General features: G+C 44.1%; 1 protein-coding gene across 4 annotated transcripts in view; it reads left to right on the forward strand.

Moving 5' to 3' along the window:
• The window catches only part of mtss1 (MTSS I-BAR domain containing 1), a 50,485-nt gene extending 31,765 nt beyond the window's left edge, over positions 1-18,720 (forward strand). The window contains exons 4-15 of one of the 4 annotated variants that reach the window (XM_018742310.2): positions 1,766-1,850; positions 3,803-3,894; positions 4,284-4,358; positions 11,807-11,964; positions 12,703-12,810; positions 12,972-13,069; positions 13,663-13,774; positions 14,494-14,616; positions 15,361-15,501; positions 16,104-16,257; positions 16,755-16,781; positions 17,291-18,720. In XM_018742310.2, the coding sequence (XP_018597826.1) occupies positions 1,766-1,850; positions 3,803-3,894; positions 4,284-4,358; positions 11,807-11,964; positions 12,703-12,810; positions 12,972-13,069; positions 13,663-13,774; positions 14,494-14,616; positions 15,361-15,501; positions 16,104-16,257; positions 16,755-16,781; positions 17,291-18,045 (1,928 nt within the window). In that variant the 3' untranslated portion in view covers positions 18,046-18,720. The remainder of the gene's footprint in view (positions 1-1,765; positions 1,851-3,802; positions 3,895-4,283; positions 4,359-11,806; positions 11,965-12,702; positions 12,811-12,971; positions 13,070-13,662; positions 13,775-14,493; positions 14,617-15,360; positions 15,502-16,103; positions 16,258-16,754; positions 16,782-17,290) is intronic. The other 3 variants (XM_018742311.2, XM_018742312.2, XM_018742313.2) reach the window with 3 other exon arrangements.
• The last annotated feature ends 631 nt before the right edge of the window (positions 18,721-19,351 follow it).

Raw genomic sequence — 19,351 nt, forward strand, 5'->3', positions numbered from 1 at the left:
CTTGCCCTCTCCTGGCTGTGGTTCAGGGCTCTGCTCTATGATTTTCGCTGTTGTGAATCTTTCAGCAAATGCACTCATCTGCAAATGTTTCTCCTAAATCCCAGCAGCTTTGTGTCCTTAGTTAAGTAATATTTGCTCTGCAAAGGCTACAAGGTACAATGTAGTGTTGGTCTAGTCGTGGTCTAATGTCTGCTTCCAATTCCTCAACCTTATTTTTTTGGCTCCTGCTGCACTTGCTTGCCTCTTCTTAAAGCCAGGCTTCTCTGTTGTGACATGATGCATGGAAGTCTTTTTTTTTTGGTTTCCACTGCATTTTGTATATCTGGGACAATGAAAAGCTGTCACTGAACATTTAGTGTAGGATTAATCATGATCTGTGTTTTTAAGGTTGTGACGAAACGCACAGAATGTTTCAGAATAAGCACAGCGGGTTTAAAGCACAGCTTCGAATTTTGCACATTGTATTACTTGAAATTCAGGATTTCCACTACCTTTGAATAACTGAAAGGAGCTTGGCTGTGTCCTGTTAGATTTTCACAACCCAACTCCTGTCTTGGTAGACAATTCAAGAAATGTTTGCTTTCACAGTTACCTCCTATGGTGGAACTTTGTCAGTTTGGCTGGAACGGCTGTTTTTGGTGTTGATGCAGTTTTCCTTTTAAGATCTGACCAAACGGCTCTATCGGCAGGTACACGGAAGCTTTATGTCCAGTTGGTATAATGCTGTAGGAGTTACCTTCCCATAGTTGAGGCCTCTAAGTATCTTGCCATCTTGTCTTTTTTAAAATATCATGCCTGTGTATTTTTGCTTTCCAGAATCATTGGCTTCCCCCTGCCCAGCTGGGAAAATAAGACATAAGATCAATTAGAAGCAGATGCCTTTTGCTTCTTGTCAAGTTGGCCCAGTTACAGCAGAACTTGCCTAATGGCTGTCATTGAGTGGGAAAATGACATTAAATGTTTGTTGTACATGTACTGAACAAAGGCTGAGTGTGAAACCTACAGAAGCATTCTAAACTGCCACTTCAGATCACCCCACCAGGGTATGCCAGTGGAGACGCTGAGCATTGCGCAGCTGTCTATGTAATAACTGCCGGTGCAGCAACATCAATCAGTGGTCACTACAGCAGTCAGCACTGACTTGCCCTTCTTTCTGGAAACTTGCTGTCATTCAGTGGACAATGGACTTTGTGAAGCTCAACTAGAGGCGATCAACAGCCACCTGAAAACTCATGAGTCCAAAAGACCTTGGTAGTAATACTGTGGGACAAAGGGACAACTGCAGTAGCCGTAGTTTTTAAAACTGCGGTAGAGGTATTGGGGGGTGGTGCAGTGGGTTTGGCCTGTGCCTGCTCTCTGATGGGTCTGTGATTCGAGTCCTGCTTGGGGTGCCTTGCTATGGACTGGCATCCCGTCCTGGGTGCGTCCCCTCCGGCCTTGCGCCCTGTGTTGCTGGGTTAGGCTCTGGTTTACCACGACCCTGCTTGGGGCAAGCGGTTTCAGACTGTGTGTGTATAAATGGGGTAAATAGTTGCTAGTACTTAGTGTATAAATTTCTCGTTGTAAGCTACTTTTGGAGAAAGTGTTTATTTACCTGAAGTTAATTACAGTAGTGAAGAAAGAAAATGTACTACATCAAATGTTTATTTTAAATTAAACGGACCACATCAAACGAATATTTTGCTGTCCCCAGTTGGCTGTACTTCGTAGACCAAGTTGGTCCAAGTGTTGCTTGAAAACAGTGTTTCCTTTTCTGTTTACACAGGAGCCACAAAGGAGATCGGCTCAGCCCTGACGAGAATGTGCATGAGACACCGAAGTATCGAATCCAGACTCAAGCTCTTCACCACGTAAGACTATTTTGTCCATTCTCTCTGCACACTGCACATCAGGAAGCCTCCATTGGAGTCCCATTTGAACTTGCTCTTGTTTGAATCATGCTTCACAGTACTGCCTTTGTTAATAATTTAAGGACAGCTGGTACTGCTTGAAGAGATTTGTTCATTGCAGGGACGATGGGATCTTTGCGCTTAATGTGTTTTCTGTCGAATGAAACTGCTAAATGTGGATGGGTGGATGATAAACAGTGTAACAGTAACAACCGTCTAATGAAATATGCCTTTAATTGTTTTGAAAGAGCTACTGTAGTACTTCAGCTGTCCCAGTTGGCCCATTTGGGCTTTGCCTTAGATTTGCTGCCAAAACACCAAGGTAATTGCTAAGTGCGCGAGAGAGCCTGTGGCTGATCTGTGAGTGTATATCTGGCTTGGGATGTGAACCCAGATAGTTGCAGTACCGTGATTGTGTCGGACTGTACTATGAATCCCACCTTGTAACCTCCCCACTGTGGTAGACAGCCTCTGCTTTGTGTGTGTACGCCAGACGGGACGATCATGTTGGATATCAGGATGTATTCTCCATATTATGCTTGCTTCCATCACCAGCAAACTGAGTTAATCCAGGTTGTCTATCTTTGTCATTAGCTGCCTATGATGCATTGATGAGAGATGCTTGATGGAACAGAGAAGATATGCTTGTCTTTCACTCCCTGCCTGTAGCTGGGAATCGTCCAAATAGCATCAGCGTCTCCTTGCTGCTTGTCTATAGACTCATGCTTTTGGCAGCATAAAGCCTTGGTTGGTGGTGGATGAGCGTGAGGCTGGGTTGAGGGGTTTATCTGGTGTACCAGTCTGGCAGGGCTGATTTCTTCATTTCAGACCTGGGTGCATGAGTTGCATAGTCACATTCTGCTGCTGTCAGCAATGCTTATGGCTGACCAGTGCCTTCTCTCCTGCTGTCATTTCTTCCATAGTGATCAGAGATTGTCAGTATGGGTTGTAAATATGAAACCTGAGTCTTAAATTCCAATGAGGATTTTCCCGCTTTGACTTTGTGTTATACTTCTGGAGATTTCTAAAAACACTTATCATGCATAGCAAAGTGCAAACCTGTTCATTTGTGACTGCTTTAACCATGAGTTTGTGAAAACCTTAGTTATCACACCCCATGACATTAACTTAGGATGTGGTATTAATATGCCTTGTGTAGAAATTGATTGTATGTGCTCTTGACTTTTGTATACTGTACATGTATTTTATAGTCAGATGAAACAATAACACCTTTCATTTGCTAAATGAGGTAATTTGATGGTATTGTGGTGCCTCATGTCATGTACTGCACAGATTCAGTTCAATGCTATTTTAAGCCGATTTTAAAATATGCTCCCCTTTGCTTGTCTTGAGATATTTGAGGTGGTTTGCACTGCAGTTGCCATGTTGACAACCTTTTAATGTTATGTTCCATAGGTAGACCCAAGTTCAGTTATACAATGTTGCTTGAAAGGATGTTAACTCTATTTGGATGATTTTCTCACCTGATTCTACTTGATTGGTTTAACCAATGAAACTTTAGTTGTGCAAAACTGTTTTCTACAAATTGCATGGTTTTCTGAAACATGTTCAAGTTTTTGTCATTCCTTTAGCTTGTATACAGTAGAATGAAATGTCGTTGGAATTGGTGTGGCATATGGAATTGGTCATTACACACCTATTATGTTAAATGAGACTGCTTCAGTAACAATTTCATTATGAAACAAGGGACACAAGGGATTCGCATACTTTTAAGCAGCACTGTATAATATGGGTTTGGACTGAGCTGATTTCATGTCAACTAGCAGAATTGGTCTGGCCATTTCAGTGTGCCTTTTTGTATCGGTGGTGAGGGTTGTGAAGTCTGTGCATGCTCAGGAGGTGAGCTAATGCCATGTGTCAGTGAATGTCACTGCTGCCTCCTGTCCTCACAGGGCACTTACAGAAAATCTGATCAACCCCCTGGAACTGAAAATTGAGGAGTGGAAGAAAGTGGCCAGTCAGCTTGATAAGGACCATGCCAAAGGTGCTTGTTTCTGTGGGCACCTTAAAACGCATCCATTAAAATGCCCATATAGTAGTACTGTACTTAACTGCAATCCTTGGTTTTCACATATTGTAATGAGGTTACTGTATTGATATATTTTTTTAATAGACTTCAGGTGCTTCAGTATTCATTTTTAGAGGTTTTTGAATTCAATTAATACTGAGAAAAACATAGCAAGTATCTTCTCATCATAGTTCCATTGTCTTCACTCATTTCAGTTATCTTCTCTTGATTAACATGTCAGTTACAATTTGGTATAAGACTAGTCAAACTGAATTCTGCCAGAAATGTTGGTTCCTTTTTTTGACTGCATGCTGTGATTACTGATCACACGTTTGGTTAATCACTGACTAGTGCTCATGTTGCAGAATACAAGAAGGCTCGGGCAGACATCAAGAAGAAATCCTCAGACACAATGAAGCTCCAGAAGAAAGTGAAGAAAGGTAAGGAGAAACCAGACAGCAGTGACACATGCGTTTATTGTCAACAAAAGACAGCCCTATGAGAGGAAAAAGCTTGACAAACAAACACAATGAAATGCTCAACGTATAGCAGCTTCAACAAGAAAAGCCGGTCTGTGTTCCGTGTCTAGGCTGGGAGTCGGGTTACATCATGGAGGTTCAGCGCTGTTGAACTAAACAGTGATTTGCCCACGCCTTTGATTATCACTGTACCCCTTCCATTCTCATTCTTAGTACGGTCACTGAAATGGCAAATGGTTCTCTCTCCCCCCCCCCCCGCATTAATTCTCCAGGTAGAACCAAGAAGAGCAGTGTTATGTCTGAGGTTGTGTTATAATTACACACACCCTGTTCTACCGAAAGTCCACTTTTCATCATCTGTTAGATATGGGTGTTTCCATCCTTTCCTGTCATCCTCAGAATGGCTTGTGCACTAAGTTTATCTAGTGCATGCACATAAACATGGTATGTTTGCGTCGCTTTAAATACACAGCAGCCTTCATGGTGCTGCACTGCAGAGTAGCACTAATCACAATATGCATACAATTCCAAAGCTGCATCTTATCCATAAACTTTTGGGAGTTTGTGCAGCACCAGGTCAAAACACACTCCTGCAGAAGACCAGACTGCGGGCTGACGAGCTGTGCACGCATGGCATGTGCCACCTAAACTTGAGGTGCATACTTTAGTCTCTTTAAGTAGAAGGAGTGGTAGTGTCCCTCTTCTCAGAACCTTTCAGGGGAGTGAAATAAGGGCTCCTCCTTCCGTTACAGCTTCATTTTGCTGTTGTGTTTATGGCTCAAATTGCAGTGTAGCTCAAACAGGCTAGAAGTTCTGCGGAAGGGTGTGGTCTTGCAGCACACCTGAGGCTTTTTCCATCTTCATCACACTTAAAGCTGCTTGCTTGTCCAATCATCAAGCCTGTCAACTTTAAGCAAAGGAAATTCATTTTTTCCTTTTTATTTGGCTAATGTTAAGTCACACTGCCTACAGGGGTTGTAATTAAGTATATTTTGGAAATGAACAGGGAGCTGTTCCAGATTCCCATCAGCCTTAAACACTACTTACTAGTAAACTTGAGCTTTGTACATCTGATGCTGTGTAGATATTTTCATAGGTTGAACTGTGCATCCAGGGAAAGCACTAACCAGAGCTCTTGGCTCCATTGATAGAACCCCGCTGCAAGTGGATGGCATGGCCTGTATGTATACGATTTGCCCATGCTGATCTGTTTTGCACCTGTCGTGTGAAGGGAGCAGAGCCTGGCCAAACGGGAAACCCCTATTTACCTGAAGGAATAGCTCTCATGTTGGCCTAGACTCCGATCTGGTCTCTTGGAGAAGCTGTCGGGGCTCTGAAAACAGCTTTCTCTCTGCAGTTGGCTGCTTGTCAGGGAGTCACATGCTCAATTATATAGAAAAGCCAGACTTCCAGAGCATCATCAGCACAGAATGGGCCATTGAGTGCATGGGATACGTATAGGGAGACGTTGATGCTGAGGGGAAACTGAAGAGGAGCTGGGAGGAAAAGAGTGAGAGTAATGAAGAGGCCTCATTGTGTGGGTGGCTGAATGGCGGGTGAGAGAGGACAGTGGAGCGAGGGAAAAGCATGAGCGGGTAGCCAAGAGTCTCTAACAGGTGTTTGAGTGTGGGGTGTTCTGCTAACACGTGGCAGGGAGGAGGAGGGAGCACCAAAATGCATGATTGGAACCTCATCCTTCTGTGTGGGAGCTCTGGACCACTTCAGAAACGCTGTGAGGGCGGCGGATTGGCCAGAGCTGCCTCTGCCTCCGGCTCAGTCCTTCTGCTGACTATTTAAGTCTGGCTCTATATCACTCACTGTCCTTTCATTAAGAAAAGCTTTGACATGTGAAAGGAAACTGGTGATGCACTTCATTTTCCCTGTAATGCTACTTAAGGCTATTTAGGATTAAGCGTTTTCATTTCCTGTCTGAAGTCATGCGTAGTTCGACTGGTGGGAAAATTCACGTAAAGTCACACAGTGGCCTGAAAAGCTGTTCTGAATACGACCCTTATTTTGGATGTGTTGTGTGGATTCTGACTGACATATGGTGCCGAAACATTGGTGCTTTGGACACAATGTCTGCCTTTTCCCACACATCACCGTGAACTCTGGTCTGCATGCCTTGTGGAAAAAGCACATGAAAATTTGCAAACCTGTAGTTGTGCTATGTTCACTAGGCATTGTGCATATTGATGATTGGCCTTTTCACTATGTAATTTTCATGTTTTTGAGATCCAAGGAGTTTGCCTCGTTGTTGCTGGAGAATGTTAAATGTTAATTGAATTGCCATAGCACAATAAAAGTGGTGGTGTATTAATGGAGTTGTGGCTCATTTGATGAGTGGCCAATAGACATGGAAAAGCATGTCTTTACTGGAAAGGAGGTAGGTTAGTGGGGTATTCTCACAGTTGTTTTGACCTGAATGTGTCAAACTGGCATAGAGTTGAATGGTGCCCCACTTTGATAGGTATATGTATGTATTTAGTTCCAGTCTGCGGTCTTGGTATTTGTCATCCCTGAATCCAAGCATGTTCTTTACTTCCCCAACACCCGTGTAATTGTGCGCGTGTGCGCATGCGCTTAGTTTTGTCTTGTGCGGACTTGTAAGGTCCACACCTGAGCGTGGTCTCTTGAAAGTTGAAAAGTGCCACTGAGCGTACCTATATGAAAGTCCAAATCTGCCCCACCCACTCCATTGAATGGAGCCACTCAGGCTGCAGTACAATGGCCATTTATTTCCTTGCGGCATAATCCAAAGGTGCTGGTCAACACACTTTAATGTGCTGTACATGGGAAGAGTTTGTTACCTCACATCTGAACTAACATGTTTCTTTCCTCTCGAACAGTTGCTTTGGTCTACCTACCCATGTTCTAGACTCACTTTGTGTGTCCCAAGAATGTCCTTAACAGCTGATGGTGATTTCTCCTTTGCTTTGTACAGAGCAGCCATTAGGTGGCAGGAAAAAGGAGTTGGCATAAGTTTTTTGCATATAGCCGAAGCGATATGTTAATGGCAGTGGCAAGCAAGAGAGAACTCCACAGCTTCAAGCAGTTATGGGCATCTCCATCGAAGACCATCACGTTGACCAGTGCTTCACTTTGAAGTGGAGATGAAACCGGCCATGACCTCTACACCAAGCTACTGCGGAGGGGTCTGTTTAACCAAGAGAGGCTGCCCTTTGACCCCTTGCCCTCTAACATGTTTTCCAGTGCCAGAATCACAAATTCCTCTGACGAAACCCTTAATGCATAAAGCATGGAGCCCAGCAGTGCAGCAGCAACATGTGGTCTGTCTTTAGGGGGGATATTAAAATGGTAAGGGTCAGGAAAGGGGAGCTCTCAGCTTTGACATCCTACTAGGCTTCCTATGCTGCTTGTTAATTCCAGTGTCAGCTTGGACAGGTCCTTGCATCAAATTATTGCTCTCACCTGGCCCTTATTCGCGTCCATCCCTTTAAAAATTCAGCTCGTACGTCCCAGACGGTGACCTCTGGCTCGAACCCTTGGGCTGTCAGGTGAATGAATTTTTTTTTCAGTCCACGTGAAGCCAGAATGGGCTATCTTAATTGGCTGCTGTTTACTGTTTGGGAGTATTTCAAGGAACAGCATCTTACAAATGAGTACTTTGTTCTCCCACTGTGTGTGTGTGTGTGTGTGTGTGTGTGTGTGTGTGTGTGTGAGAGAGAGAGAGAGATTCTGGCATCTTTCAGTGTGTGCTATAATTCTGGAGGTGCTGATCCCATCTGCTTTTCCTGCTGGGACCCTTGACATTAATACCATAGTCAGGCGTGGGGTCTGTCTGCATTGATGGCATTTGGTGGGGGTGGTCTTCACGAGATCAGTCCAGAGATGTTTGCCATTCTTTAGCTGGCTCTGCCTTTGCAGAGGTCATCACGACCTCGAAGGCAAGAGCTGTCTCAGGGACATGGGCACAACCTTCCCAAAAACAGCAGATGACCTAGTTGGCTCCTTCCTGCAGTGAAGGCTGACTACCGCTCTCCCAGGACCTTGTGTAAGGGGCCTTCACCCATATGGCTACAGGTGTGGTCTAGTTGGAGTATTTCATGCCATTTCAGTCCTCCTTAGTTTGTGCTTTTTTTGATCAGGAACAGCTGGAAGAGATGCAGTCCCTAAACACTGGCACACGCGCTGTCATGTCTTTGTATTCAAGTTTTTTTTATGAAAGAACTGTAAATTAGGGTGCACTTAGTACCATGGTGTTGTCAAACCTTCGCCCTGGTCCTGTCAAAGCCTTTCCAGAAAGGGCATCTGCCTCAGGATTGTATTTGAACGGAAAGAGGAGTACGTTGGATATCGAGCCACTAGAAGTGAAGATACTTCAGTCGGCACTGTCAGGTGTTGTGTGCAGATGATTTGACTTGGTATTTACTGGTCATTCCTCCTCAAAGACCACCCATGTATACTGTCTGAGATTATGGTATGTGATCTTGGCATTTGACTGCATGTGTCCGCAGTTATGAGTTCCCCACCATGCAGATGCAGCACTTGCAGATGATGTAATTGAGTACTTAAGACTCTTTTCAACGCTTATGCAGCCCACTGTGAAGAATGACTAGTTTTCTGTTCAGCAAGGTTAGTAATGGTCAGACACAAGCTGGCTGACTGTAACTGATCAGGCAAGAAATACTGAAAAACTAATGGTAATCAGTTGGGTAGGTCCTGGTTCAGATCAGTTAAATCTTTGTTGCACATCTGGCTTCCTGAGACAGGGTTGAGTCAGACATTGCTCTTCCAAGAGGGACCTAGCACTGGCCTCTCTTGAAATGTCACTGTTTACATGGTGGAAAAATGGATTATTGCAACTTTGTGCTAATTGATGTTGCCTTGCAATAAGCTAAATTACAAGGTATTTATGTAAGCTTTTGTTCTGTAGGCTCTGTCAGTTCAGAAAATTATGTAGAACTAGTAGAAATGAGTATTGTTGGGTCTGTGTTTAAATTTCCTTTTAAATGTTAGTCATGAATGCTGTTCTCAGGCTTAATTTCAATAATTTTAAGGCTTTTGTTATCTTGTAATTTACTGGAGATCTTATTCCATGTTAATTGACTTGAAGCAAAGTCACTCAAAATAGATGGCACAGCAGGCAAACCATACAGTATACAACAAGGGGGTTAATTGCTCTAGTATGCAGCTGTAAGTGAAATGTGCGCAAAGAGCGAATATATTGGACTTTGCTTAACAAATGAACTACAGCCAGAAGACTGCTCACCTTCTGCAACACTGCTGCAGATGAGGCAAATGGATGACTAAACATTACTTTTAAGTGTAAAAGTATGTTAATTGTAACTACCACTGTCTCACTGTACCGAGCAATGCTCTTGCCGGTCGTGACTCAATTAACTCACTGTTAATTCTTAACATTTTCCTTTACCTTGTTTTTACATTTATTGATTTAGAAGATGCATTTAATGGTGTAGAGAAATACTTCTACATTAAATTACTTTTTTAAAAATTTTTAAATCTGCTTCAGGTGTAATCTTTCTATAATGTCAAAACTAATGGGGGGAAGTCCATTTTGAGTTTTATGGTTTTCTGATTTAGTTCCATGGATTTTTGTTTTAATGGTGTATGGCACTTCGGGTTGCCTGTGGTTTATGTCCCCTGTAACTGTCAAGTGACCAATGTCTTTGGGTTTTGCTGAATCTTAGGGACCTGTCTCTGATCTACTAAAACACTGCAAAACTAAACTTTTCTTTTTAACTTAACATTTTGCCAAGCTGGTGATCTGGTCTCTCACCCAAATTAAACTAAATTATGGGGAGGTGATATAAATTAGTGTTGATGTTTTTTGGGTGATTGAGACCAGTGTGATTTTATTACAGAAATTTCTTTGACTATAAATTTCTAGTGTTTTTGGAGTTTTTTTTTAAGTCACTATTGTAGGTGTTAATGTAATTGTTGATTTTTGGGATCACCTACAGACTTGTTGGAAAGAGCAGGTCTTTTTGAATTTTCAGGTTTGTGTGTGAGGTATTTTAGGAAGAAGGTAAAAAGCTTGTCTAACATGGCACTGTTGGAAAAGTCTCCCCCCTGTGCTCAGGAGTCTCATGTGATATATAAAGTCTCCTCACATGGCTGTGCTTGGTTCAGTTTTTTTTTTTTTTTTTTTTTTTTTTTTTTGCCTCTTGTAAACAAACCTTTAAATCTGATTAAATTTAATTTCTCTTTTTCACCTAATTTAACATTGTCTTGCATTAAATGTACTTGAGCCAGTCCCCGATTGGGTGGTCAGATGGGATTTGAAGGATTGGCATTCCTGGAAAAACGGAAGCATATTGGGACAATCCTTTTCCATCTCCTGCTTTGTCTTTATTAAAAACATTTGAGGTTATGTGAAAGTGGACAACACTTGTTTCATTCCTCAGGCCATGAGACAATGTCCTCCCTATTAATAGAACAGACCCAGGGCTGGTCCCCTCCAAATCTCCTAATCTTTTGTATTTTGTTTACCAGTGGTTCTCATTTTGTTTGTACCTCCAAACTTATTGATTCAGTTAATAAGCTTTGTACAGTTGATCCTCTCCTTTGAGGGATTAACCTCTTCGGTTAGATACTCAAGATTTATCAGCTTAGTCACTATAACTGAAAATACAAGTATGTCCTCAAACTCCTATTCAATACTGGATGTTGCAATGCTTCAATGCTTGCCACTTTGAGCTTTATCACTACTTTGGTCCACTGTCGTAACAATACTCTTTCAATCGGTGTTATTAGAATGGGCAATGAATACTTTTGGAAGTGAGCTGAATTAAAGCAGTCCCATATTCCTGTTCTCTGAGTCCACCTTACTTCCATCAGTCAGCTTTGTGGGTAAATACAGGTAATTTTTCCTTCCCTACAGAGGAGGATTTTACACAGTACATTAAATATGCTGTTTTTTGTGTTTTTAAAAAAGGCTCTTGACCTAACTCGAAGCCAGTGTCCATGGAATCCCCCATTAAACCTTTATTAAACATGCAGAATAAAGTAATTGGATTGTTAGTGTAATTTCAAATGGTACATGGAAAGTTGTTTAGGTCCCCCGAATGCATTTGTCTTTTTAGCCAGAGTTAGAATTATATATCTACAGTGGAGAGGTTGGACAAGTGTGGTTGCATCACCCAAGGAATAATCTGTAGCCCTTTCAAGTTCATAATTTGGGGCCAAGTCAACTATAGCCTGAATTAATTAATTCTAGTTTGATCAACTACATCAGAAACTCAAGCCAAGGATGCTGTGGTCATATTTATTGGTGAACTTTGCATCCACCTACTGGTAGCAGTGTGGACTGCAGAACAGTAACATCATTACCTGCTTTTGTCAGACATATTTTGAGTTCCTGCTCTCACATGGGTTATTACCCTATTGTGTGACTCATGTTTCTAACCCTGCCCCGAAACTCGCAGGGAAAGATGATGTGCGAATGCAGCTGGACAGCGCCCTGCAGGATGTGAACGTGAAGTACGCCGCCCTAGAGGACACTGAGAAGAGGGCTGTGTGCCGGGCACTGATTGAGGAGAGGAGCCGCTTCTGCTCCTTTGTCAGCATGCTGCGCCCTGTGCTGGTGAGTAACACTGGGTGTTGGTGTTGCAACATTATTTAGGTTTATTCGTTTAGCAGATGCTTTTCTCCAAAGCTATGTACGTCTCGGAGGAAAATACAATTTGTGCATTATATTAGGAGAGAGAGACATAGTTGCAGACGTGATTAAGTAAACCTAGTTTGTTCACTTAATGCACTGATGTTCATTACACAAGTAGGGGTACAAAATTCAAGATAAACTACTCCTGATCACATTCCTGCATTTTTTTAAGTTATAAAAACATTTACATACAATACAGGAATAGCAGCTATGTAAATGCTTATCTGGGTATATGATCGTAAAGTCAAGGTGCATATACATTTACACCATACATGAGCTTGAGAGTTAATAGTCCAACCACTGCAACATTATCCAACTGCTTTTGGTAATTTAATTCTTATTTGCTTTAGTATTTATATTCTCGTGTTTGTATGCTCTGTAAATGTTGTTTATTCTGTGTCAGCTGTTTGTCTGCAAATACTGGAGGCATCTAGAACTATAGCAAATTCCTTCTGTGTCAGCACACTTGACCAATAAAACTCATTCAGTAACACAAGATCTCAGCTAGGATAGGTGGCTGCTGAAGTCAACATACCTATGCACCCTACGAATGTTGGCTGTAAGATCTGTGAAATTGTGTTTGTACTTGGCACTGTAAGGCTGCATACTTCCTCACTGTGAAACATTGAGTTGGAGCTTTTTTTGATTTTGTCCCATTAGGATGAGGAGATTGGCATGTTGGGAGAAGTCACACACCTCCAGACCATATTAGAAGACCTCAATACCCTTACAGCTGAGCCCAACAAACTGCCTCCTGCTAGTGAACAGGTTTGACACACAACCAGAATACATGCCAAAACACACCTATACTCAGTTTTATTCACTAAAATTTGGTATGGAAAGCCTGTGTGCCTCCTGCCACAAAATGACCACCTTAATCAACTGTGCAGTGCTCATCCTTAAGTCAGCTCTTCCCTCTCTGCATACAGGTGATCCTGGATTTGAAAGGGTCTGACTTCAGCTACAGCTATCAGACACCCCCTGCCTCCCCCAGCAACACCCTGTCCCGCAAGAGCAGCATCAGCAGGTTTGTGAACACATACTTTTGGACCCAGGGTTGTATGTTTGAATCCCACCTCTAGCTGTAGCACCCTTGAGCAAGGTACTACCTTAAAATTGATCTTGTAAAAATTACCCAGCTGTATAAATGGGTAAAAAATTGTAAACACTAAGTCACTTTGAACAAAAGCATCTGCTAAATGAATAAATGTAATCAGCTCTTCCTTCACATTGGCACTAGGAGTCGGTTGCATACATCTGTTGTTGTGCAGGTGGTGGAGCAAGAGAAGGAGAATGGCAGGGCAGCTGTGGGAATACAAACAAAGTACAGAGAAGACTGATGTTTATTGTGTTGACTTGAGAATGTGGCCCAGCATTGCATAAGAGGTGGAGGAAGTGTTCTGTGGGCAGAGCGCTGGAGGAGGGAGGGAGTAATGAAAAGAGCAGATGTGAAGGCAGACCTTTTTAATGTATTTCAGTGTTTGTGTTCTTATTGTGCTTTGAATTTCTAGACGTACAGTTACAATGTGTTTGTGTGTCTGGGTCTAGCTAGTGTTCCCCCTGCTGTCTGAGGCAGGTGTGTTGTACTCACCCACCTCTATTCTCTATCCTCTTCCCCAGCAATTATCAGACTACATCAGTGCGCCATGTACCCTCCCTGGACTCCATCTCCAGTGCCATAGATGGGATGCATCTCCGCCCCCCTTCGGTCCACATGCCTGACCCATCACAGGTGTGTCCGCATACACCCCAACCTTCAACTGTGACAAAACTGGGAGGGAATATGTTCAAGGGAGACACCTTCTTGAATGTTTTTTGGAAAACCTTAATTTAGCTGGCATAGCCTGAACTTAAACTGCCATTGTAAAATGTAGTTTCTATAGATCCTTGTTAATTCTGAATGTGTTTTTGCTGATTGGCTCAGCCGCTGAAGGAGCTCCTCATATAATGAACTATAGCCCTATTGCTTGTGGTGCTGCTGGAGGTCCATTGAGCAGATGTGGTGCTGTCTGTTGCTCTCTCCTAAAGACTGGTCAGCTGTCTGGCTTGAGGCTGAGAGCAGTGGAGGTCAGTGTGCTCCCTGAGCATCACTGGGGCTGCTATGTTGCGTGACCCATCGAGTTTAAAGTCGGCAGACATTTGGACTGGTTGTCAGGCTGAGCAAGGAAACTCTGTTTCTGGGGGAGAAATGGCTGAATGCACTTTTATTTCAAATCCACATTTCTATACCAGTCTTGTGAAGAATAAAAAGCATACTGTGCTATGTCTTGAGCCCTTGCTTTAGAAGCAGAGCAGGTTGCTGAGATCAGCCTAATTTGTGTCATATGTGACAACTTATGTTGAAAGAACAAATGTAAGCAGGAGTTAACTGCATTGTCACTCTTGCTGGGGACCCAACCTAATGGCCCACCCCATCCCCTCTCTTGCTGCTGTCGACCTGGTCGTCCGCAGCGCTGCCCCAGTCCGCTGCTGCACTGCGAGGGCTGGGAGGGTTCCCGCTCCCTGAGCGAGGGCAACTCCCCCACCACAGCCCGCTCTGGTCCTGTGCTTGGCCAGGGCGTCCACAAGAGCACTGTGAGCGCTCGCTGGCATGGACCTTCCGTGTGTGACCTGGGACATTTGTGTCTGGGCATGCATGTGTTTAGTGCCTGTTCACATGTTGATGCCTGCATGTTTTTTCCCCATGTTTATTTACAAGTGTTATGGCATTTTGTATGTGTGTGTTTGCCTGTGTCCATCCTTTCCAATGTTTGTGTTACCGGGATCTGTCAACACACATGCTTGTTGTGTATATGTGCTTGTGTTCATGTACGTGTGACTGGTTCCCTGTATAAGGGCACACATTTTTGCGTCGCTAGTTGCAGTGTACATCTCCCTGTGTCCGCAGGTTCCCCTCGTTAACAAGTATACAGGGACACTCGACTAAACTGCTTGTAGAAAATAGTGTACAAAAATACTATATTATATCCTTTGTACACTTTGAACCTATACACGGACACATAGGTTACATGAAATCCCCTTCCACATGCTGAAATTGTCTGCGGTACAGCACCTCATCCTGAACCCTGTGGTCAAACAACCCGTGATCCGTGTCTGAAGCCTACCTTGTCTGTGGTACATGGTGTGTGTTCTGGCCTTCCTGGAGTGTGGGACCGAGCTGTTGAGTCGTTTTGTGTTGTCAAGTGAATTGTGAAATGTTTTTTTTGGTGGCAAGATGACAGAGTTGAGTAAAAATGTTTAGTATTTAGGGATAAATATGTTTTATGTGGGCTGGTCATGGGTGCTGTAGCATTTTTGTTTTGGCTGTGTTGTTCACAGGAGCAGAGCATGATCAACAGTGTAGCACCCCCAGCGGGGCAGGGTGATCCCAGCGCAGAAAACGGCATGGCCATGCTGCCCCCACACAATGCCTACACACACCATGTAGAGAGAGCCCGGACACTGTCCGCAAACAGCAAGGTGGGCAACGAGGAACACACAGCAGGGCTCCTCTACTCCACATGAGAAATATGTACGCTGAAGCAGTGATTGGTGATTGTTGACGTCCCATAAACCTGTGCAACACTCCATCTTGTTCATCAGATGTTCAGGAACACCTGAGATGTTTGTGTGCCACCTATTGGCTGGGCATGTAAACACAGGTTGTGTACGCTTAGGCGCAAATTTAAAAAGTGAGGAATCTGCAAGAAAAAAACGAAGATTTCTATTGCAACTTGACTGTTGAAACAGTGTATGCTTATGGTGGACACAATTGAGTTCACAGTGATAGGTAGGTGTCAAGAATGGAACATATGTAGAAGACGCAATGTATATTGAGGTAGATTAAGGTGTATAACTAACATTGATACTCGTCCCATGTTTTTTTTATGAAGTCGTTTGCTGACTTCTGATTTCTGCTACACAACATTCCCTATATTTAATATCATTTGAGAAATTCTATTATCAGATTGGCTGATTCTACTGAAGAGGACAACAAAGTGTACACTACATCCAGAAAGGTGCTGTTTCAAATGGTTTTGGAGCCCTACCCTCATGCTCAGTCAGCTTTTTGCTCTTGTCAGCCCCAGACGGCTCGGGAGCAGCTGGCGCTGGCTCTGAGCGGTGGGCTGATTTCGGAGGCCCCCCACACCAGCCATGACTCCCTGCACTGCTCCAGTGGCTACAGCACCCAGACCACCACGCCCTCCTGCTCGGAAGACACCATTCCCTCACATGGTTAGTGCCCCTCCCTCCATCTCTCTCCCTGCATGTCCCTCCCATCCCAGGCCGAGCATGCCTTTTTCCATGTGTGTTTTCCGTTAGTTTGGCTTCCTGGTGAGCCTGTCTGCTGCCTCTTCCCCGCATTCTTTGTCTGCCTCTAACATCTCCTTCTGCTCCTGCGTTCCCTGGCCCCCCTACACACACACACACACACACACACACACCTGTTGCATGTCATGTCTCAGCTAGCTTATGAACAGTCCCATACTTCATCTTTCATAACTTCCCCCGCAAACTTTTTGCAGCTCAGTCAGAGGCCTGTGGCACGCTAATGAAAGAGCTTGTTCCATGGTAGCACTTTTATTGTGGACTTTGAAGCTGTCAAAGATCCTGACGTTTTGTCTCTTGGAGCATCTCATTTATCAGTGTGCATAGGTGCTCACATCTACACCTGAATGAGCCGTTCTTGGTTTTTGTACCCGAGTTAAATATAATTCTATATTCTTTTTCAGCTGTAAAGAAAGAACCTCCTCTATATGGTAGGTTTCTGGATATCATAGATTTCCTCCTCCCTGCCATTTTCTGCTCTGCAACTAATGTGTGCATTCCATCAAAAATTTCAGTGTGGTAAACTCTTGCCATGAAAGGCCTTATGTTTTTTGAGTGGTGAACTGTTTCAGCAAGTTCCTCTTGTCCTCCAACCTGGTAATGCTGCTTCCTGTGTTTATTGCCATCATCAGCCAATAAGTTGTTTGTTCTCCCAGATCAAACGTACGGAGCTGGCACACATCTGTGTACCTTCTTTTCCTCCTTGTGTAGAACAATTTAAAGGGTGTGTCCGAGATCCCGTTAAAGGAAGCTGAGACTTAAACCTGTGCTTATCATGTTTCTGAGTCACACTTGGGTTTCTTGTGGCTATTGTGTGTGCCAGATAGTAAAATCCTCAGTTCTCATGGCCTTTTTGTAAATTAAAAACTTTGGCTCAAGTGCTGCACTGTTCAAAGTGTTTGTTGTTGCTGGGCCTTAGGACTCTTTCTCTGTCACACAGACTACGACTATATATCTCTACACGGGGGGGAGGAGTCTCACGACCAGCCTGACTTTGACAAGTCCTCCACCATCCCCCGCAATAGCGATCTGAGCCTCAACTACCGCAAGATGTTCCAGAGCAAGCGTCCAGCCTCCACTGTGAGCTTGCTGGCAGACCCTGAGCCACTGACACGCCCACCCCATGTGGCCACCATCCGCCGTAAACCCTCCAGTAAGCCCAACTTCCGTCGGGGCACCATCAGCGGTGGTGTGCCCATCCCCATTAGCACCCCACAGGTGCCCGCGAAGCCACCGTTGCCCGGCGTGCGCTCAGACCTGGGGCTGGCACGGCACGGCCTGTGCACATCCACACAGAGCCTAAGTGCAGTGGCAGCTTCGCCGTATTACTCGCTGATGCCCGGGCCACCGGGTCTGGGTAGCTCTGAGCAACTCTACCAGCTGAGTAAGCAGCAGCAGTACGCCCTGCATCAGCAGCAGCAGAAACTCATCCAGCAGCAGTGCCTGCAGATGCCTGTCCAGCTCCAACTGCATCTTCAACAGCACTCTAACCCTAGCAACAGCCCAGTGGAGAGCAGGCCTCTTCCTCACCCCCAGCAGCAACCCCAGCCAGCACCCGGCCAGGCCAGTCAGGAGGAGCGGCAGCCTTCGGGAGGCGAGGATATGCTAAGCATGATCAGGCGTGGGGTGAAGCTGCGCAGAACTTTGACCAACGACCGTTCCGCACCGCTGCTTACCCTCAACCATCTCAACTAAGTTTCAAGGCTCAGTGGTGCTGTGTGTTTTGGTCCTTTCTCAGTCTCCCTTCTGTTCATGTTCATCTGCAGAAACGCTTGTCTTTGTCGTTTGATACTGTGTCCTGTAGCTCAAGTGACTCAAGCGATAGTTCCTGCAGTACTCAGATGACTGACACCACTGGTGAGCAGTCAGATATTCAGAGACAGTCTGCTGCTCAATTCCAAGAGAATACATCTGCCTCTGTCAGACTTTGGACCTTAAAACTGTAAAGGTAAATGTTTATATTATTGTTGCAGTTGAGAAAATGCCTCGCTTATTTAGCACATAGTCTTAATAGTACCTAATTATGAAGTCAAAACAAGACGTCTGTATATATTAGAGTAATATGCAGAAAAAGTTTATTGTATTTTTTCTTCTATTAGGTGAAATAGCACTGGCATCTCTTCATGTTTTGAGAGTGGGTTGTCTATTTTTGTAAAGTACTGCCATGCGATAATGGAGAGCAGTGATCAGACTTGCTGTCTTCACCTCCTTTCTGGGTCCAGTTACATGACAGCCGGCAGACATTGCTCAAAAATAGAGGGAATAAAATGGGGGAAGCAGGAAGATGAGAAGGACCATCTGACAGGGCCATGATTGTTTCCCCAGCCTTGGCTCCAGAGTTTTTTTTTTTTTTTTTTTTTTTTTTTTTCCCTCCCCCCCCCCCTCTCAGAAGGCCTCTACTTATTAATAATGGTAATAGTATTACAGATTATTTTCATGTCTTTATTCACATTCTGGCCACAGACGGTCCTGTGCAGGTGAACAGCGGAGTCGGTCACGGTCACCTCGGTGCGCTTGTGTGTTGGCGGAGCAGCTCCAGTGGAACCTCTTACAGCCTGTGAGGATTGATGCCTTTTGTGGTTCATGGCTTTTTAATGGAAGCCATTTGCTGTTTTCTAATGTCTAGCAGAGCTGGTTTTGAGAAGATTAATGAGTATTGGATGTTTTGGCCTGCTTGAGCCTTGAAATATTTACCCTTATTTATTCATATTTTGTCCTGTTTGCCTTACTCTTCAGGTGAAGGGAAAAAAAAAAAAATGTTTTCCTTCAGCAGATGTGAAATATGTACATCCTGGGACAAATGGTGCTATTGAGGGCTGGGCTGATTTTTAGGTTTTTGGGAAATGGTGGTGATTGTTTTGTAGTTATCCTTCTCAATGTCAGATGTGTGTGTCACAGATTTGTTTGACCTGTACTGAGGAGGTGTGTGGCTGTACCGCCTCATTCCCCCACCTCCCCACTGTCCCAGCCGTGCGGATCCCCACAGTGTGCAAATACAGTT

The sequence above is a fragment of the Scleropages formosus genome, chromosome 22 (genome assembly GCF_900964775.1).
Source record: "Scleropages formosus chromosome 22, fSclFor1.1, whole genome shotgun sequence".
Taxonomy (NCBI): Eukaryota; Metazoa; Chordata; class Actinopteri; order Osteoglossiformes; family Osteoglossidae; genus Scleropages; species Scleropages formosus.